The 22194-nt window shown below is 46.0% G+C and overlaps 2 protein-coding genes across 2 annotated transcripts in view; both read right to left on the bottom strand.

The window, feature by feature from the left end:
• nfasca (neurofascin homolog (chicken) a) overlaps positions 1-9886 on the bottom strand; it is an 84099-nt gene extending 74213 nt beyond the window's left edge. The window contains exon 1 of the mRNA XM_066703218.1: positions 9740-9886. The gene's annotated coding sequence lies outside the window, so the exon portion shown is untranslated. The remainder of the gene's footprint in view (positions 1-9739) is intronic.
• Positions 9887-12487: 2601 nt separating this feature from the next.
• Positions 12488-20702, bottom strand: LOC136749206 (CMRF35-like molecule 6). Its single transcript, XM_066703251.1, has 7 exons — positions 20650-20702; positions 19942-20259; positions 18546-18651; positions 18096-18199; positions 16747-16863; positions 16089-16189; positions 12488-15673 (listed from the first exon to the last, which is right to left on the bottom strand). Exons 1-7 carry the CDS (start codon positions 20696-20698, stop codon positions 15599-15601), a joined length of 870 nt encoding a protein of 289 aa, XP_066559348.1. The 5' UTR covers positions 20699-20702; the 3' UTR covers positions 12488-15598.
• Positions 20703-22194: the final 1492 nt, after the last annotated feature.

Here is a 22194-nt window from a genome sequence, read left to right as displayed (position 1 = left end):
TTTTTCCGTTGCCGTTGAAACCACCTGGAAGTTACTTCCTTTCGAAACTGGAATTTCAAAAAGCACTCTCTTTTTCTAATAGAGTTAAATATTCAGTCGCTTTGCTTTAGATACACTATGCCTCTGCAATATATATACATGTAGCCTATATTATAAAAGTGTTGAAAGGCACATTAGCTCAAAGAAGAAAAATGAATATCGCATATGGACTGTAACCAATATTCAGTCGAGAACCGAATATACTTATGGCAGGATTATTGTTCTTCTGTGCCGTCTTTATGTAGCCTGGGGGGCTGTGTTAGGTTACAGATGCTAATTGTCTCCGGTTCACCGCAGACTACCCAATTAACAAAAGCAGCCAATTTTCACCATAATTAGATATGATGTTAAGACCAGGCTTCCCATTTTTGAAAGATTAAGGCCATAGTGTTTCTGCTCGTGCTGTAGTGGATCTATGACCTAATTGTGGAGCAGCAGAAAGAGAGAGAGGAAAATAAAAATATATACTTAAAGGGCAGATAAATGCACATAAAAGTACAAATCTGCGCCTGTAAATTGTCAAATCATGCTTCATCTGTAGTGTGAGGGCCAGGCCATCCTGAGAAGTGCTTTTAACAAGATGAGGGGCAACTGTTAGAAACCTCTTTCCTGGCACTGCTGGGAGAGTCTCACAATAAGCTATTATACTGGGAGACAAGAGTTAGATGGGGTTTGTTGTTTTGTACCCCACAGTTGAATACAGTGGTTCTAATGCAAATGTCATCCGTGCTGGGCTGAAGCGCTGCCCATCTGATATTATCTTTTCCTTTTTCTAGATTCTCTCATCCCATAAATCTCCCTCCAGGGCAGAGTTTTCCTTCAGCAACGTCCGTTATGAAATCTTCTCAAGATTTGCGCTCGAGAGATTAGACCCTCTGCAACGTGACAGGCCCGTGGCTTAATGTGTCGAAGATCCCCAGAAAGCAGAGCGTGACATTTGCACTGATTAATCCGCATATACAAAGAGCAATCTCTAATTTTTGTATTGACTGCTTAGCCCTTCGAAAGCCCTGGTAAACTCCAACATGGCTCTGCAACAGGAGCACAGGCTTGTGCATTTGATGACATCGTAAAATGTGACCTTTTCAGAATAACGGGATGGGAAATTAAAACTTGAAGGTTGACCCCGTTTGCGGAGAGCAGCCCTGTACTTCACCGGCCTCATGCGGACAGACTGGCAGCAGTAACGCACTAAAAATGCTAATTACAGCCATTTGCCAGTGACCAGCATGGTACTGGTTAGATACAAATTACTTTCACATAAGATGATTCTCTCACTATCCTCACTCGCTGGCCTTTTCTGCGCTGAACGAGTTATTAATGTTCAGGCTGGGCCCGTTTAATCATATTACCCAGTGGCCCAGGCGCAGCGAATTACAACAATTAAACTCATACATCTACAAAGTAATTGCTGTTCTACCAGCAGCTGTTGCACCAGGTCTCAGGACTGGAAAGTTCACGAGACCTTTGAGGAAAGAAAATAAGTAAATAAATCTTCTTGCAATAAGTAACAAGGGATTATTGCAGAATTACGTTCTGCACAGTTCTGATGCGATCCTCTTTGGCTTATTTCACAGCGTATTTCATGTACTGGTATGTTGCTAAGTGTCGGGTTTGCGTGTGGGGTTTATACATGTGTGAGGGCTGTTCCCTTATCCCAGTAAATGTGTGGAATGTCAATTTCAATTTGTGTGGATAGGAGACAGGGTTAACATTTAAACAACAAGAAAGGTTTTGTTTTCGGGGGAGTTTGAATAGAAAATTGTATTATATAGACACTCCCTGGGTTACAAAACACCTGATTTTATGTAAAACATTCCCATTACAAAAATTTCAGATTTATGCAAATTTTACATGAGATATGTAAAGAGCAAGTAGTGCGTGCCCAACTTATTTTAAAAATGACGTACATAGAGAATTGTGTAACAGAACCTTTAAGTCAGTTGGAGAACATCTATTATTTATCATAATATTATATTAAAATTGAATTAAATATAAATATACACACTGCATTATATAACTGGTATGCCTGACAAGTGAACTGCTATGAGCATTCAGAAGATTTCCAATCTCTTGTGCATCTGGGCTTGATAACCCGACTGTAGGGATGAGAGGTGGCTGTGAAAAGTGTGGCCGACAGAGGCGTGTGCTTCCAACGAGCCAGCAGAGGGAGCTGAACACAAAAGACAAGACAAGAAACAGAACTGAATTGAATTGACAGAGGACAGCCTGCACCCCATTCTCTGCTGGCCTGTATTGACATAACCTGCCCCGCTCCCCGTCCTGCCCTCCACTGCTCCTCCGCCCCTTCACCGCTGCTAATGCGTCCCCCCGTGCCTCCCTTGTGTCACTGACTCCTGAGGAGCGCAGACAAAAGAACAGCCGCGTTTCAAAGACAGGCGATCCTTCACACACAGAGCTCAGTGTCGGCCTTACACTGGTTTACAGCGTTTAAATACACCAACAAAGTCAACAAAACAAACAAGACTCTGTAATAATCTAATAATCTGGCCCCCATCATAAAATAACAACATAAAATACTACTGAGTACAAAACCACAACCATGGTGTTCTAACCACCTCCAACGTACTTCCTTTTATTTCTGATTTCTCCCTCTCTCTCTCACTTTCGCCCCACATTCAAGAACAATACACACAGAGGGGATAACCCAAGGGTCTGGGAGACACAGAGTTAAAATATCACAGCCCAAAGGGAGAGCTCGTCCGCCTTGCTAAGCAAGACAGGAGCTCTTTCACCCGGCCTCTATTGTCCATCTGCCGATAGAGAGAACAAAACACACACACACACAAAAAAAACCTGTGAAACTGCTCCTAATACGGGTGCAGAAACGGCAGACAGGGTTTCTGCTTCTCTTTATGTTATTATTGTAATGAGTCTGGAGTGTCTCTCCACGTGCCAGCTGGGAACGGAGGAGCACACTCACATTTCCCCCCGAAAAACAATCGCTCGCATCAACAGAAGTGAAGAGGAATACATCTCCATTGTGTCCTGAAGCTGGGGCACAGCTGTGACTGGAGGAATTATGGATCTTTTATTAATAAAAAGCCTTACTGGCAAAAGTGAAATGCAAGGTGAAAAGAAAGGATCCAGACAAATCAACAATGCTTGCAGACACAGAAAGGTGTTATTAAAAAGAAAACGGACATTTCTCACGATTACATTTTTTCTCACCAAAACAACCCCCAATCTACTGGGTAACTGTAACTCACAGATCTGCCAAGTCACGGCAATGGGACATTCATAATTCACCAAATTTGTGTCTTTTGGGTAGATTTTTTGCGTGGATGCTGTTGCTGTCGCCAGGAAGTACCAGGGCATGGATCATCGTATTTGCAGCTCAACGTTTACATCGGTGAGGTCTGAATGTAAAGTCCTCCGGAGAATTCCCCGCATAGCCCCAACTCATTTAGCTGAAACCTGCCGCAGCCTGAACGTCCCTGTGTTTTAGGAACTCTTTGCATATTTTTCAGTTATTGTATTGTATTTGTGAACTGTAATATTAACCGAGGTGTGAAGCCCTGCCCAGTTTCTCTCCACAGGTCCCGTCTCCTGTCAGCACTCCTGACAGAGACTGCAGGGGTTAGAGTGATTTGTCATCCACTGGCTTCACACATGATTCATATCAGTCAACCCTGGTGACTGTGCTTGAACAGACCCCTCTCTCCCTCCCTCCATCTCTCCATATCCCTTCCCCTCTCCCCCCGTCTCTGCCCATCTCATCCCACGGGAGAGCGCGACACTCATCTCATTCCAGGGACAATCCCCCAGAGCGTCTTATCTTGACTCCATTATTGGCCAACACGGTTCAATTAATAGGTTCCTTTGTCTTGTGTCCGGAATGTTCCCCTCCTCAGTTTATTATGGTACCAGAGTTAAGTTACTGGAAAAACCACCAAAAATGTAAACTAAATCAACACCTTTCCCTCACAGAGATCACATCCGTGTCGAGTCCTTGATGAAGTTGTTCGGTATACAGGGCAGCGCGGACGGCTCTCCGCAGCGCAGTGGGAGATGCGTTACAGTGCGGTGGGGCAACACTGCCTGTGGAAAGTGGGTCTGCGCTGTCCCATGGGGGGTAATTATGTATTCAACACATAGCTGAAACTCATCAACACACTCTCCCGAAGATGCAAGACTGATTACTGGGATGCCGGGCTATGACTGAGGCCCACAAAATGTCCAGAGTCCTCCCCAATTAAACTGTCAATTCGGAGACAGGCTTGGAAATACTGAAGCAAAACCCCTGGAAAGATTCTGTTTCACGATTCAGATCTGAACCTCGACCTTTATATCGTTTCAAAAGCCTTCGTACTCATTTAAATGTCCTTGTATTGATTTATTATGTATTTATAGCTTTAATAATACAGCGATTCATTTGATTTCGTGGAGCTGGCGTGTGTTAAATCTCTACGTGTCCTGCCGAGCGAATCCCCTCTCTGGAGGTCGTCGGCACCATCTGGACAGCTGCTCGGGCTCATGGCATGAGAGAGATAAATGTTAATCAATTCCTTTAACTGCGTTAGATATCTCTAACTCTGTGGTGAAGCAGGCTGGGCTCAGGGGCCACCTCGTGTCCCTACAGCACCTCTGAAGTACGGGGCCACACGGTTCCTGGGTTGCATTTCAGAGAGAATTATGCATCTGTGCCAGGGAGCGATGTAGTACAAAGGGGAGAAGAAACTGACCTCAATAACACCTCCTCCAGCACAGATACAAACACACACAAAATAAGGGTTTTGTTTCTCCTGCAGAAACACTTTTAACTGTAATTGACTGTCAAATTTAAAAAATAATTAAGGAGGCTCTCTGATAAAATGCTTTTAAATACAATATAAGCTCAATGGGAATAAATATAACAATACATAGATAACAATGTATTGGCCAGGCGGCTGAGATCCATCTTTCCAAAAAGACCTGGTTGTTATATCTCTGTATTGATGGATAAACAAAGACCTGACAGAAGCAAATACTGCAGCCAGAATGGAGGAACCGGAGCATTGTTCAGCGGCAATTAGCACAATAATATGCTTTTAATAGTCTTTGAAGCTGCACATCGCAACAGAAGCATCACAGAGAGTTATTTCACTTTTTTAACTCCCCTCATTACCTGCATATGAAAGATGAGGCTAAATAACAAGAGTACAAAAGGAAAGGGAGACCGAGGGAGGGGGTACAGCCCGAGTTCACTGCAGTGTCACGAGGTGGGCTCTCTGTGTCGGGGCACATGTTCCTGGCAGTGGTAATACAAGCATTTTCCATCACTGATATTTTCATTATGCGGAGCAGCACTCTGTTTCAAAGCCCCGAGTCCATCCTAAGAAAGGGATATTATCTGCAATTAAATTCAATTATCTCTCCTTTCATCTGGCTGAATGTCTTTAAAGTGCACTGGGTAGATTCCCTTTCAGTGTATGTGTTCATTTTGCGTTACTCTTTTACCGCTGCTGCTCGAATCACCTCATGCACCTGGCTACACCGCCTGGGGAACGGTTTGTCCTTCAGCGTGTGGCATGTGACGTCTCTGCGAATGAATAAATAAATATATAATAAAAACACATTGCTGTTCAAGTGATTTCGCTCTCGTTCTCCTTTGTTCTTGCACAACTGGCCTCTCTCTCTCCCTCTCTCTTCCTTTCTGACCGCTAGTGAACTGAGGAAGGTCATCGGCAGCAGCCTTTACTCCACAGAGAGAGACAACTTCCACAGTGATGAAGAGGCTTTTCCACGTCCGGGACATTTAAGTCTTTAGCCATTGCCGGGAGACGGCCCGACCCCAGTGCAGCCCTCTGCTGGACACTAAGCACGTTTCCACCGGACTCGGCTTTAAACACACGGAAAGACAGGAGGCTAGCAATACCAGCAGCGCTTACCTAGCTCGGAGAGACGCAGGCCTTGACACTGTTTGTGATGCATTATTTCAGTGATTTGTATACAGTTTATTGAAAAACAACGCATATTTGAATACCTTTTAAGAGCATGTTCTTAGCGGAAAAACTGAAATCAATAAAAATGAAGTCTCCAATTCCATTTCTGTATTTAACTTTATTGCATATTTTGCCCTCAAATACTGATTTAAAGGTACATTATGCATACTACTTTCAGCCGAGGTCGTTCAGAAATCCATAGCTACCAAACACATTGTGGTTCATAGCAAACGCATATGGTTTATAAGCAAAACTGTAAAAGTAGTGAAAATGGGCAGAAGAACTGAGGGCTCCTGAACTTTAGTGTCCCACCTTCCAACCTCAGTAGCTCAAATACTTCTCTTTCAGTGCCACTTTAGTTGATTTATTTTCTGATATGCTTTGGTACTTAGAAGATGTAAGACAGATTATCAGAGAGGAAGTGCACTAAGATGCCAGACAATCACAGAGGTTTGTGGGTGAAAACAACTGAAAATGCATGAAACTTGAAAATGCAGATACATTATGATTTTATATATTTTTTTATGGTTCTTTCTGGGCTCCAAAGCCTTTGAAATGTTGAATAACTAAAGGATAAAGCACAGGATCTTTTGCATTAACAAGTTTTAGGACTTCAGTGGCTTAAGGACCAAAGCTGTGCAGCACCTTTAAACACAAGGCAAACCTAAGGGCCAGGAAAAGAGCAAACTGCACTGAAGGCGTTTTATGCAACTGGCCACAGCACTCCGAGACCCAGTGCTGCCACTTCCCGTTTCACTTCCTGGAAGAGAAGCTCTGGCAAACAGGGGACATCCTGGTTTTGAGCCAGGAACCTGGATTGATCTCGCAGCACTATTCTGGATCGGCACTATGGGCTGTCACTCCCGCTTCCCGACTCCTGGATCAAAGCCACGCACATCGGGACGCCGGTTCAGAACACCCTCATTCAGAGTTTGTTTTTTGTCTTGATTGGTTTTGTTTGCGAGAGGCGAAGCAACAAAACCCTTTCAAACGCACAAAGGTACACATAGAACTGAGAACGGCACAAAGGGATTGCAGTGAGACCAGAATAAAACCAAGCACAGATGAAATACCTCAACAAGCAAACATCATCTGCATTCATTAGCTTGGAATGCGCGCAGTGTCCTACTTTGCTTTCGGTTTCCTTATTTTAGAATCTTTTTTTCATATTATTAATCCTCTCGAGGTGTAAAACAAGATGCACCAGATTAGTAAATAACGATGCAACATGCAGACATGTTGGAAACTTAGTTCATTTCTTGCCAACAAAATTGTTCAATGCATCAAAAGGTGAAAAAATACAGAATGTTTTTTTAAGAAAAGGTCTGTCGTAAATAAAGCTTATTAGACACAAACCTGTGCGTGTCGAGGAGTTGTTGTTTTTAATCTACAACCTAGCTAGCCAGGGCAATGATAGCCAGGTCCTGTAATACGGTTTTAATTAAAGGCCTGCTACACTACGTGGGAAGCCCAGCAGCGCCACAGTGCGCGCCTTGCAGTCCGAGAAGCAGCTGACAACATGCCACGGCTATACAAAAATTAAATAAACATGTAAAGTGTGCCATATGGGATAGAAGAACAGATTATATGAGCAACTGTGCACAACACTGAGGTACAGTAACAATCTGAGGTAACCACCAAACTGCTGAGACTAAGGGGAGAACGGGGGTTGAAATAGGGTAACCCAAAACAATGCGCTGAAACCCGTGCCTCCGTCCCTCCACACTGGGTAATATGCCCCCAGCGCAGTACTGATATTCCAATTAGGTCAGTCACATCAGAAGGCTGGTGAACGGGGCTCGATTCCCAGTCAGGAGGACGTACTCTTGTGTAAACGGTTTGAGTCTGTGTGCCCCAGTGCATTATGGGCAGAATGCCCAACTTGGAGGAGAGTGAAAGTAGTCGCTCTTTTAAGACACCTGTCTGAGATGGAGGATCAGACACGAGAAATTAATCTCATCCACTCACTTAAGATCCTACTTAAAATAAAAAACGGCTCTACTAGTATATCGAGAGTGAAAGTACAAGAGACGCACTATTCAGAAGCTGATTGAGCCTTGAAGTATGCATGGAAAATGGAGACGTATTTAAAGAGTCATCTGAAGGCCCAATCCAGTTACAGGATCGAGAGAATCCAAACAAAAACATCCCTGTTTGGCTGGGAAAACAATAAGAAGCCCAAGAAGAGGGGGAAAGATATCCTACCGTCGGTGGAAACCTGCATATATTAACAGTCACTTTTAAGATCAGAAAAAAGAGCCAAGATATCAACTGAATTAAACATCCTTAATCAGCTTGGGATAAATAAGGAGTAATAATAATATATCCATGACCTAGTTAGCCCAAGCAGGAGTCGTCTTTAATTAAAGCTCTTCCCCGTTTTTAAATTGGGGCTTTGCATACATTTACAGCCGTGATACAGTGGAGCTATGCAGCACATCGCTCTGTGACACAGAGGAGATGCTCTGAACTCTGTAAAGTCAGGTGTAAAGCCAGCATAAATGCATTCATTTGGGGGAGCTGCTTAAAAAAAGTCAAATGCAAACATCTATCATGCATGTTTGATTGGAGCTCCCACAGAACGGTGCGTTACGGTCAGCACTCATTTCACACGGTGCCACTACTGAACTGAAATGTCTTTACTGATCATGTGGCTTCGGAGGTCAACCTGTGAAATGAAATCCAAGTACACTGCTGGATTTGGGAGTTGGACGCTTAGGCCTCCAGCCCCTCAGACCAGGGGCATCCCTGAGTACCTGCTCCTGTGAGTAAGTAAGCGTGTCAGTTTACGATTCTCTTACACTAGACAAACGCAGGTCAACAAATTAAATTACATGAGAAGAAACACATTAACTTATCGCATAGGCTGTGTCATATTCTGGAGGATGTGATATTATTAGATGCAGTAAGTTGATACATCAGACTGAATACAGGTTTATATTTTTAGACCCAATCAAATGATAAAGTATTCACCCTACAGTACCAGCTCCTCGTTTCCAATCAAAGTGTAGCCTTCAGTGTATGAACTGACAGAGGACTGCTGTGTCAGCACAGACCGAGACACAGGGACAGATATAACCATTATATACACAAGTCCCTAAACACTCAAGTGAGGACAGCCGAGGACACTCAGGATGCCTACCGTGTGACTGAAGATCCCGGGTTTGCACGACTGTGTCCAGTGTGTGGGGGGAAAGATGCAATGTGAAGCGCTTGACTGGGCTGAAGGCAGGGTGGACGCAGAAAGCACCTGCCGGTCACGTGATTTCTCGATGGCGTCCCGACTGCAGTCGTGCGGATTCTCTGATGCGCCAGCGAATAACCCTGAAGATGCGTGTGCGGACTCCAGTGACTCAGCCCGTACCCCAGCAGGCGTAAAGTGCGGGCTGGATACAAAGCGACCGCAGCGCGGCCAGCGGTCACCCCTGACACCGGAGAGCGGCGTAATGTCTGCGTCTGTTTTCTCCGGAGAAACTGCACCAACCGGCCTCCTCCCGCGTCTGCGTGCGCTGGCACTGCGGTCCGTGCGTCCGCTTCAACATCAGCTCCCGCCCGTGCAAACCCTGACCCCGCGAGAGAATTGCGCAGAGCAGCGCTGAGACTGCGCAGCCCGGCACTGCAACCACCCGAGCCCGACCGGGCACCGATGCCACCCGTGCAATATGCATGACAACCTCTTGGTTTCGTGTTTTAAACAGCCAGGGCTGGCGAACTACACCGCAATGCAATGACTCCCGCAGCCTCCCGCATCCTACCTGTCTGGCCGTGCCCGGGACCTCCTTCTGCCGCAGGACTGTGCTCCCCTCGCCGGCGCTGCGCTGGCGACACGCGTGTGTGTGCGTGTGCGTGTGCGTGTGTGCGCCGCGGCTCGGTGCGGTGCTGCTCTCTCTCTCTCTCTCTCTCTCTCTCTCTCTCTCTCTCTCTCTCTCTCTCTCTCTCTCTCTGCTCCGCGGAGCCGCAGTACAGCGCAGCCTCACTCGGGCGCGCCCCCGTCCCGCACGGTACCCAGGCTCGTGCACGACGCGCGCCCCCGCCACAGCTGGGCAGGTGTTCGGGAGCGGGAGCGCGCCGGAGATCAAGCTCTCGTCAGAGGAGACAGACATTGATGTATTGTTCTATGTATAGTTCATATTATGATATACTCTCTCTATATATGATATATATATATAGTATCTCTTCTATCTGCTACATGCATTTTATCAGATGCTTTAAAATGATAACAAATGTCTACCGAGTAGTCATTAAATTATTGTAAACTTAACTCAAACTTACATTAAATTTAAACGTTTATCTACTGCTCAAGAAAAATATTTTTTTAATTAAATTATTTAAATATATTCATTACTTATTATACGACACATGCGTAGCTTTCTTAGCCATAGAGCCGTAAAATAGCATGTTTATGGATGTGAGTAAATCTTCTGAAGACAGGCGTACACCCTGCACACCCACCAGCTCCTCCTTCAGGGCATTTTACAGCAACCATGGACCTGATTTAGGTTGTTAAGGTGTAAGCAACAATATAGAAATATAGAATGGAACAGAAAGATACTTATACACTCCTAGTAACACAAAAGTGCATATAAAATAAGTGACTGGGATAGCTCAACTTTCACTTTTTATTTTTTATTTTTTACTTTTACACTTGGCACAATGATAAGTTAATGTTTCCACACCCCTAATATATATATATATAACCACACAGGCACAAGACACCAAGGGAATACTCTGGATATAGAGCAGGGTAGTACAGTAAATACTGTAGATATAGAGCGGGAGAGTACAGTAAATACTGTAGATATAGAGCGGGAGAGTACAGTAAATACTGTGCACATAGAGCAGGGTAGTACAGTAAATACTGTAGATATAGAGCGGGAGAGTACAGTAAATACTGTGGACATAGAGCAGGGCAGTACAGTAAATACTGTAGATATAGAGCGGGAGAGTACAGTAAATACTGTAGATATAGAGCGGGAGAGTACAGTAAATACTGTGCACATAGAGCAGGGTAGTACAGTAAATACTGTAGATATATAACAGCAACAGTAAATACTGTGGATATAGAGCAGGAGAGTACAGTAAATACTGTGGACATAGAGCGGGAGAGTACAGTAAATACTGTGGACATAGAGCAGGGTAGTACAGTAAATACTGTAGATATAGAGCGGGAGAGTACAGTAAATACTGTAGATATAGAGCGGGAGAGTACAGTAAATACTGTAGATATAGAGCGGGAGAGTACAGTAAATACTGTAGATATAGAGCGGGAGAGTACAGTAAATACTGTGGACATAGAGCAGGGCAGTACAGTAAATACTGTAGATATAGAGCGGGAGAGTACAGTAAATACTGTAGATATAGAGCGGGAGAGTACAGTAAATACTGTGCACATAGAGCAGGGTAGTACAGTAAATACTGTAGATATATAACAGCAACAGTAAATACTGTGGATATAGAGCAGGAGAGTACAGTAAATACTGTGGACATAGAGCGGGAGAGTACAGTAAATACTGTGGACATAGAGCAGGGTAGTACAGTAAATACTGTAGATATAGAGCGGGAGAGTACAGTAAATACTGTAGATATAGAGCGGGAGAGTACAGTAAATACTGTAGATATAGAGCGGGAGAGTACAGTAAATACTGTGGACATAGAACAGGGCAGTACAGTAAATACTGTAGATATATAACAGCAACAGTAAATACTGTGGATATAGATCAGTGTAGTACAGTACTGTGGATTACACAAGAGCCAGAGCCCCCCCATCCCTATTCTCTGACAGCCACTTTGCTTTGCGCTGCTGTTTATTATTCTTGTGGTGCTGTCAGTGAGCTGTGCATTACTAACTCAGTATCTGTGCCCTGACTGGCACGGCCCCGGTCTTAGAGCCACAATGACTCTCTGTCACAATCACAGCCTGGTTATTGACTGCTGCACAGGTCGCACCCCCGGGCTCTCGGTAGCGCAGGTCGCCGTGTCTGTGTGCCAAACACCTGTGGGCCTCGGCTCGAGCGCAGGTATGAAAATGTGTAAGCGTCAGTCATCGGCTTAAGAAACTAATCTTGTTCCCCTACGTACCCCCCGAAGAGGACTGCAGAGCGGACATGATCCCAGAGAATCCGTCCGTGTTCCCAGCAGCGTCTTTCTCATTAGTCCAGCGATGGCCTTTGATTGATGCAAAAGGAAGACACACATCATTTTAGCATATTCCATTGTGTAATTAACACCAGGTTTAATTAAGATGGATTAAACCCTAATTTGGGTATATGCATCGAGACACTAGTCAAAGCAGTAATCTAGAGTTCAGATGTGTCGGTGGGGAGGCTGTTGTGTGCTAGCAGTCAGGTCCCGAGTGGGGAGGGAGTTGAGAGATTTAGAGGTTTCTGGAAGCTAAGTTGCAAGGATAGGTCAACACCACGCGGGGTTAATGAAGGGGTTTCTAATTGGGAGGCGCAGCTAAAGGGCAGGGTGGTGATAAATGTGGATGAGAGGGGTACATACTGAGAAAACTGTAACTATACATCTGAACACGCGCTCGCTCTTTTATGATTTACACCTCCGGGGGAAAACGAAACCTCAGAAACCCAAAGTCTTTCCCTGATCCTTAACTGCGAACCCAGCATCTTCAAGAGGACCATGGTGTAAAAGACCATGTGTGTAGTAAAGAACATGTATTTGCGAGAAATGCATTCAATACATGTCTTAGTTTATTTAATTTCTTTATACAAATGAAAAAAGAGAACTGCAATAAGAACAGTAAATGTTTCACAGCTTTAAGCAAAAAACAAACGTAAAACAAGTACAAAAAATAGTTAAATCAGCGAAGTATTACGGTCAGTTTGGTCTTAGTCATATATAATAAAAAGGAAATGTATGTCACTAAATATTAAAGCAACATTATTTATAAAATCATTGTAAAACTTTCCACAGAAATATGTATGTAACAAAATGCATATTATGCACTATAAACGCAGAGAGCTTTTCAGAAGTTCTTCCCTATCGCTTAACATAAACCAGACAAACACCACAAAACACACAATGTTTCAATTCTGTGCTGATGGCTGTTGCATGACTTGAAAAATACGTATGCCTGGCGTGTTTCCAGTTGATGCCGGATTGCAGAAGCCTGGAGGGGGGTTCACACAGTGCAAACCCCCCCACGGGTCAGAGATGATTTCCAACTTCCAGCAGCAGCGTCAGAAAGCCTGGCTGAGAGGCGGAAAGAGCTGGAGGTCTGAAAGCCACTGTCTCACTTATTGAGCCGGAGCAGGCCGACCCTGCAGCTCCACTCGAGACACCGGCGCCGCAGAGCTGCTGCATCCGAGGGGCACGTGCAAACAGATGCACTTAATACGGGTGTGAGAGTCTCAGGGCTTCCACAGATATCCATACACTTGCACATGCCTATATTGATCGCATTGCCAACAATGGGGTGGACCTCTGAAGCATGACAGCCTTCGATACGAGGACTCATTGTGCACATTCATTCGTTCCCTTCCAACGGCAAGGTTTTTCTCCGCTATAATTCGGTCTTTGTATCGAGACTGTGATTCTGAGAATATCCAGTGTGATGAAATGAATCCAGTAATGGTATGAAATAGGATCAGCGAATATGATATGCTAATGTATTCTGATTCAGCCCAGGTCAGCTAAGCTTTGGTTGTCAATGAATGCTAACAAAGTAAACATAAAGAAACAAACACTAAAAAAACAACTTCAGTGTCATTTACAAATACACTTTGACCCCAAAACTTAATTAATCTCCCTGTCTGAATAACTGAGTATCTCTGAAGGACATGTTAGTTTCCCAGAGTCTGTCAGCTGTATTTTCCATAGAGACAAAATTTAAAAGCTTTCGGCAGCCTCTGTGTCGTCCCTGTCTGCTCTCCATTGGCACACGTTCGCCAGTTTGGTTTTTATTTTTACGCAACGTACAACAACAGAAGACTAAGCAGACAGAGGAAGTTTGGTTTCGAACTGGAAAAGTTAAGAGGTCATCAGAAATCAAGCTGTCAGGAACCTCCCGCCCCCCCGAGAGTCTCTCCACACTGGTGATTGGTTCAGCCAGAAGGTTAATGACACAAGTGCCGATACGGAGCCTCCCTGCTTCTGTACTGCTGCCCCTTCAGCGAACTGACACACAAAACACAAGACCGCTGCTGCTTATTAATGGCCTGGTCTTTGACAAAGAGGTTAACGTTCTCCAATAGGCACCTGCATGACAAGTACGAATTTCCCCCTCGCAGGTGAACAAAGGCAGAGCAGGAAGCGCCGTGGTCTTCCGCAAGAAATCTGGGCTCTTCTCGAGATGTCTCTTTATTGCCCGAGACGGGGGATATCAATAACAGGAGCCCTGTCAGTGTAAAAGTACAAACCCAGGAAACACATCTAATAACGTCATCCATTAATGTCAGCCTCGCCATTGACACACTGCAGACACGGAGGAGATCACGACAGAGGTCAAACGGGCAGGAAAAAATGATCTTCATTTCACCCCCAAAGGCTGAATCTTCAAATACTTTTTTTGAAAACATAACAGTGTCAAGTCAGCTCCAGATTAACCTACTCGGATGAACTGGGACGTATTTAATTTTTCTCCCCAATTACAGTTTGCAGACACCTGTGTTTTCCATCCTTATGGTTTATACGCAGAGGAGAGGAGTTCATCTGTGCAGTTTGTGTATTGTATTTACTGAAGTACAACTCGGTCACAGCAGCGAAACGGGAGCCGTGATTTCCACGGTGTGAAACAATGCCATTGTGGCCGTTGCTCTAACAATGCCCGAGTCTGTCCCCGCAGGCCAAGCGCACAACTGGCTTCTGTAACCGACACCAGGTCTGCTAATCACGGGCCTCACTCGACTAAGTCAAACTCACCCGATATCTGATTGCGCGAGTCTGCTGGCCTCGTTTGTTCAGCCAGTTTAGTCTAATTCACTCTCTCAGTTACATGTATTTACTGTATTCTCCTTGATCTCTCACACGTCCTGGACTCCAGCCCACAAACACCAGTGATGAATAAAAACTAAAAGGTAAATATTGAAGACAATGTAGATAAACACACATCAGAGCTACATCTTTTCATTTTGCTACGTTTGTTCAAGACTTTGATGTGACTGCCTGGTCAAAAGCACCGGGACTCAAAGCATTACAGTTCAGCTTAAACACACACAGTCCCTATTCTACACAACCACAACACACACATGCCATTGAAGCCCTGTCGTTCATGAAATGAGCAGCACTGCCCTCACAGTGGGCAGAACGCACTCTTCCCATGCAGTTTGGACACCAGCGTTTGTGGGCCTTCTTTTTACTTAATAAGTACTTCACGTCACACACACACACATAACACATACACACAAAATCAGGCTTTTCTAGAGACACCCTGGAGTTTCCTTGAGGACCCCAAGGAGCCCTGGTTCACAGCACTAGGAATGACTGAAGGACAAAGGGAGCAGCGCAGGAGAGGGATGTTAGGAGGGGATTGGGAAGGGAGAGGCATAGCCCTCCATACCCCTACGTCTGTGGTGTATTGTCTGCTGTGCTCAAACGCGTGGCGATTCTGTGTCCCCTGGCCGGTGTCGCTGCCCTCTCCCCTGGGCCCTCGAACGCCTTCACAGCTGACTGCTGTCCCTGTAGAGAAGGGGGGGCATCGTGGAGGTGCCCTGCCGCCCCCCCTGCCGTCCCCCCTGCAATGAGAAATGGTGTCAGTGCTTCAGACGGACGGCACCGGCGTGCAAGACTAGGTCACAGTGCGGAGGGGGTCCTGGACTGAGACAAGGCTGTGTCCCAGCAGACACTGCAGAATAGTTTCTCCACCAGACTGAGAAGTGGATGACAAGCGCCCTCTTGTGGGTGTGAAAGGTACAAGCAGGGGGTTTGAGACCAATTTGCATCAGAAGGTTTGGAGATGCTGTATTTATAAATGATTTAGTGTTTATTTCAAAGATTATTCTAGATGACTAATGACATTCTGCAAGCATGTTCAAATGAATAAAGAAAAGGGATATGGAAATGTGTTGTGTGGCTTATTATTATTATTATTATTATTATTATTATTATTATTATTATTATTATTATTATTATAGAAGTTATTCGATTTACCGTGTGAAGTGTCCTCGCTGCGGGACCGTGCCGGGGGTGTCTTGTGTTGTCAGAGCGGATGGCTCGTGAAGAAGGGGGAGCGGGGATCGATCTTGGCTGAGCTGAAACGTGACAGAAAGACCTTTGAGATGTTTACACGGGGACTGGATTCAAGTCTTCAAAATCATGAAAGGCATCGACCACATCAAACCAGAGGAGCTTTTCCAGATCAGCAGGGACACACGCACCCGGGGACACAAATGGAAATTGGGCTTCAAGGCATTCAAGACAGAAAACAGGAGACACTTCTTCACACAGAGAGGCGTCACTATCTGAACAAACTCCCCAGCGATGTGGCTGAAGAGACAATTTGGGAACATTCAGAAACAGACTGGATAGGATCCTTGATCACTGAGTTATTAATGGAAACCAAACGAGCACGATGGGGCGAATGGCCTCCTCTCGATTGGACACTTTCTTATGTTCTTCTTATGTTCTTATGCTCTTACAGACCAAGCGGACCATCATGTGAGACACACCACCAATTAACCTGACCCATGTTTAGCCCTAACATCAGCCATATTTCAAGCTACAACAAATTCAAAGCTTTCCTCGTCTGAGGAAATTGTCCAGGCCTCTGTGTGGCAATGCATGGGTTCCTCAGACACACACAACGCACCTCTGTAGAGGGTGACCTGGGTCCTCTGTGGCAGCCCCCCGTACACGTTGTCCTTGGCTTTGCGCCGAGTGAGTCTCGCCATCACCAGCGGCAGCTTCCTCCTCTCGATGTTGTGGTCTTTGGAGAGAAGAGCAAACCTGACCTCAAACACAACTCCAACAAGTCTGGTCCGGGGCCCTGTGTACATAAAACTACTGCCAGCGCGTCTGGATTTCCACATTGGTTTGCACATACAATGCAAGACTTACAGAAATGTACACTTACATTAGGAACAGTGTCACCGAGGAAGAAGGACCACAAGTAAGGAGGCTGCCAGTCATGGGGTACAGTTAAGTTTGTTTTCGTGTTTTTTGCAGTGAGAAAAGCTCTCCTGCTGGTGTGCATCTGTAGAAGCTGACACTTCACATGTGGTAAATATCTGATAACACTAGACGAGAGGTATCTTTGGCAACATCAGTTTTACAGTTTTACACAGTGCAGGAGCACAACTGAAAGCGAGGCAGTCCGGGGTCTGCGAGGTTTGCAGGCATCTTTGATTATAACAAAAAAGGAAATCGTCCCCCCCGTCATGTACAGAGCAAACTCATACCCTGAAGAGAGGTGCAGTCCCAACAGCGCGACAGCCTCCTGCAACTGTCAGCAATAACGCCACCCTCGACATTTTGCCTTTTCTTCAAAGACTAGAAGAGCTAGTTTAATTTACTAAAGGCTGGAGGCGGGGATACATCAACATGTGCTGTCTGTTCCTCTACAGCATGATTCTTCATATCTTCATGTCCACTGTGAACTCTTCACTCTTCAGGGATCACAATAATAGAAAATAAGTGCCTGTGACCCCTTCTGTGAAATTCACCCCCCCGCGTCCCGGTTCTCTTGTCTGACACCGAACCCAGAGAAGAAACCAGACATACACTGTCATGGAGGGTCTGCATTGTGCATCCCAGGTGTTTAAAACATGTTTAAAGCAGGAATCTCTGAAACCGTAACCGATGAACGCGTTTCTGGTCACATAAAGGTTTCTTCCTTTCCAACGTCAGCGAGCATGGTGGTTTATTACTGCACGGCGCAGCTCATATTGTGCTGAGCCTCCCAAACCACAGCTCAGCTGCTGCGCATCTCTCACCAAGTCGTGGTTAAGCTTATATTTATTTATCTCACTTGTCTATCTTCTTAATATTTCTTTTAAAGGTTGCACAGCTGTAGGATCGAGAGCGAGCTGAATGTGCTGAAGAATGTAAATAGAAACATGGGAATCAAACTGTCTCTATATATCAGTACATGTTCATAGATATAGGCCTGGATAACCTTTTCGGGCTGTTTGTTTGGAAGGACGAGGTAGAAGACGTTACCTTGCACAGCATTCATCACCACTCTGACGAAGGTCACAACAGCCACCAGCATAACGACTGCCAGCAGACAGGCCAGAAAGACGAACAGGGCTCTGTCCTCAGCGCTGAGGGACAAGGGAGACACGCTTTAGACACACGCGACACACTGAACATGCAACGGGAACAGGCAGGCAAAGGAGAGACAAAATCATGTTTGGCTAAATCTCTCCTTCCATCTGTTGCAAAAGTGAGGGCATTTTCAGACGCATTTTACAGCTGATTTGACACTCCTCAGTCTGAGCGATTTCCTCTCGTGCTTTCTCACCTCCGAGTTAAGATAGATTAAAATAACGACAAGGCCAAACACATTGCAAACTAAGTATGTGACACATGTATGTATTTCTTTGCCCCACTTTGATTTGAGTGTGTCTTGCAGAGGGCGGTGTTTGATTATCGGGGGTGTGAGGGTACCTGGGCACCGGGGAGGGTTCGGCGGTGCTCACAGCTGCTTTGAGGACAGGCGGTTTCCTGAGAGTCACCATCCTGGGTGTTGACACCGGGTCCGCGGTCACGTTCCCTGTGGACAGAAAGCCTGGGTCAGACTGTTACTTTGGATGCCCGCTCTTATGTGGAGCTATATTGACTAAAGCACAACGCACTTCTTTCACTTGCCTGCTCCAATCGCTGTTCGCTTGTCTCGGAAATGCTTGTGTTTGTTTATTTAAACTGCTCTACAGTGCAGTGAGCATCATTGGCATTTCAGTTTAGCTACATCTTCTAGTTTCCAATCACTGAATGTTAGTGGCCTTTAATTAAGGGTTTATTCATATAAACAAAAGCACACACACACTGTACATACACTGATTGATCATCACAAGCTTACAGTATTTGTACACTGCCTTACTGTAGCTTGACCCATTGTGAAGGCTTTTGAGATGCTGTCTAAGTATTGAAAGACACTAGATAATGTAAAATAAAAATAGAAGTCATTTATAGATCACCCACGTTGTTACAAATCGTTATTTATTTCTCCCTCTGGGGAAATAAGTGGTGCGAAAAGCACAGAGCTTAAAAAAAAGACCACATAGGTTAAAGATACCATGGACTGAACAGCAGGACCCCACATGGCTGCCACTGTGCTACAGAACCAAGCTTATGGATTAACATGTGACATGTCCAGCCACTTAAAATCATTAAAGCAAGGTGTTCCAGAATTGCGGCTCTGCTTCGACTCGGCCAGACTTCAAGGCAAAGTCCCACCGTGATGAGAATTAAAAAGCAGAGAAGGCAGAGAACAAGCAGGTGACAGAAGAGCAAAGTGCCGCACGAGTATCAGCGGGTCGCCTGGGCCAGGGCGACACGGGGGCCGACTGCAGCTGGGGGGATGTGGTGGCACATCCTCGTACCCGTTCATTGAAACAAAAGAAAACCACACTTTTTATAATCGCGCTTTCAAAATACAAAACTGTGTTCATTAAAATGTAGGCGCCGATGATTGCACACTGGAATCGCCTCAGCCATGGGCTCAATGAGAAGCAGGATGCCGAATGTCAAATCATGTCATGTTCCCGATTGTAATTTCATTTGTCTCGTCGTGGTGAGGTCTGATTGGTCCATATGGTGAACACAAATCAAACCGTGGACGAGGGAAACGGCATATACTGTAATGCTGAGCACACCAGGTTAAACAACCACAGAAGTGCAATATTATACATCACTCTGTTCAGTCCTGGCTCACTTCTCTACGGGACTATTTGTGCAAACAAGCAGCAGGAGAATATTGACCTGTGCAGCTCAGAGGGAAACCGAGAGGATGCCTAACACAGTGCCTTCCTCACCAGCACCAAACCCGTTCACCCACACTGACCTGCCGAGACTTTGATCTCCAGCCTCCCCAGCAGGTAGAATCGGCCGTAGACCCTGACACCGCAATAGTACGCCCCCGAATCGCTCTCCTGCAGGTCCCTGAGGGTGAGGGTGATGAAGTGGCCGCCGGCGTCGTCCGCCACGTGGGTCCTCCCCCCTCCCATCTTGGGCCCGTCGGTGGTGGCCGCCACTACCGCGCACTCGTTCTCCGAGGTCTGCCGGCACCACGCCTTCACGCCCTGCCGGCACCACGGCCTGCAGTGACAGCGCACGGACACCGTCTCCCCCGCCCGCAGGGCCAGCGTATGGCAGGGGTGGCCTGGGGGTCCAGGGACAGAGAGGGGCCACAAAACAAGACAGAAACATCGGTGGGCAGTGGGTTTCTCCTGTCCTGGCTCGGCACTAGACTTAACTCCGGGGCTTCGTTAACAACAAAGTGACACTCCCCCACTGCGAGGTTCTTCGGAAACAACACAGAAACCCCCTCTCTTCGCACTTTGCATGAGAAATGGGAAAGAAAGCCAAAAGCAACAGCAGCAACGTGGCAGCAGTCAGCTCCCTGCACCGCCCCATCGCTCTCACTCTTTCCAAGCACGCCACTTTGATCCCTTTCTTGTTTGTTTGTTTGTTTTTGCTCTTTGTGTTGTTTTACTGTAGAAAACCTCAGCCCTCCCCCAGCCCCCCGGCCCCCTGGCCCCCCAGCCCCTACCTGGGATGAGACACACAAGCAGCAGCAGCAACAGCCTGAGGAGCCGCATCTTCTCCTGTGCAACGCAGAGAAGTAGTCGCACGTCAGCTGCTTTATTAAACCATAAACGACGCCCCCGCCACCTGATTTCCTGTGGCAGGCCGGGAGAGGGGGGGTGTTCACAGAAAATACTGCGCACGGCTCTGTAGATTAGTACAAGGGTGCCAGAGACATGGGGGGAAGTTCTAATTATATACCTACAAACATTTCTGTGGTATATCTGCAAAGGGGCAACAACCAAAACCACCACCAGCTTGCCACACGCTGTTTACTACAGTGTGTCAACTTTGCAGAGTGTAAAAACTCACTGTGTCGATGCCAGCCAAGGGAATATATGTTAATAAAAACAAACTGCAACATGTCCTTCAGAGTCTATCGGCCAAAAGATTGCAGTTCTGATAAACAGAAAAATAGCTGACTTTGAAACGTGTAATGTGCTCCACTGACCTGTTATTTATTTTTGTCCAAGTCTGCAATATCACTGTCAGACACCAGAGGGAGTTCATTCTCCACAGATATATTGTGTCTGTGTATATACTGTATATACACCGATCAGCCATAACATTATGACCACCTGCCTAATATTGTGTAGGTCCCCCTTTTGCCGCCAAAATAGCCCTGACCCGTCGAGGCATGGACTCCACTAGACCTCTGAAGGTGTGCTATGGTATCTGGCACCAAAACGTTAGCAGCAGATCCTTTAAGTCCTGTAAGTTGCGAGGTGGGGCCTCCATGGATCAGACTTGTTTGTGCAGCACATCCCACAAATGCTCGACTGGATTGAGATCTGGGGAATTTGGAGGCCAAGTCAATACCTTGAACTCGTTCCTGAACCATTTTTTTTTGTGGCTTTGCGCATTATCCTGCTGAAAGAGGCCAATGCCAACAGGGAATACCGTGTCCATGAAAGGGTGTACATGGTCTGCAACATTGCTTAGGTAGGTGGTACGTGTCAAAGTAACATCCACATGAAATGCAGGACCCAAGGTTTCCAGCAGAACATTGCCCAAAGCATCACACTACCTCCGCCGGTTTGCCTTCTTCCCATAGTGCATCCTGGTGCCATGTGTTCTCCAGGTAAGCGACGCACACGCACCCGGCCATCCATGTGATGTAAAAGAAAACGTGATTCATCAGACCAGGCCACCTTCTTCCATTGCTCCGTGGTCCAGTTCTGATGCTCACGTGCCCATTGTAGGCGCTCTCGGCAGTGGACAGGGGTCAGCATGGGCACCCTGATTGGTCTGCGGCTACGCAGCCCCATACGCAACAAACTGCGATGCACTGTGTGTTCTGACACCTTTCTATCAGAACCAGCATGAACTTTTTCAGCAGTTTGAGCTACAGTAGCTGTTGGATCGGACCACACGGGCCAGGCTTCGCTCCCCACGTGCATCAATGAGCCTTGGCCGTCCATAACCCTGTCGCCGGTTTTGCAGTTTTGGAGATGCTCTGACCCAGTCGTCTAGCCATCACAATCTGGCCCTTGTCAAAGTCGCTCAGATC

Source organism: Amia ocellicauda, chromosome 5 (genome assembly GCF_036373705.1).
Source record: "Amia ocellicauda isolate fAmiCal2 chromosome 5, fAmiCal2.hap1, whole genome shotgun sequence".
NCBI lineage: Eukaryota > Metazoa > Chordata > Actinopteri > Amiiformes > Amiidae > Amia > Amia ocellicauda.
Note: the sequence above shows the minus strand (reverse complement) of the source record. Positions and strands in the feature narration are given on the sequence as shown.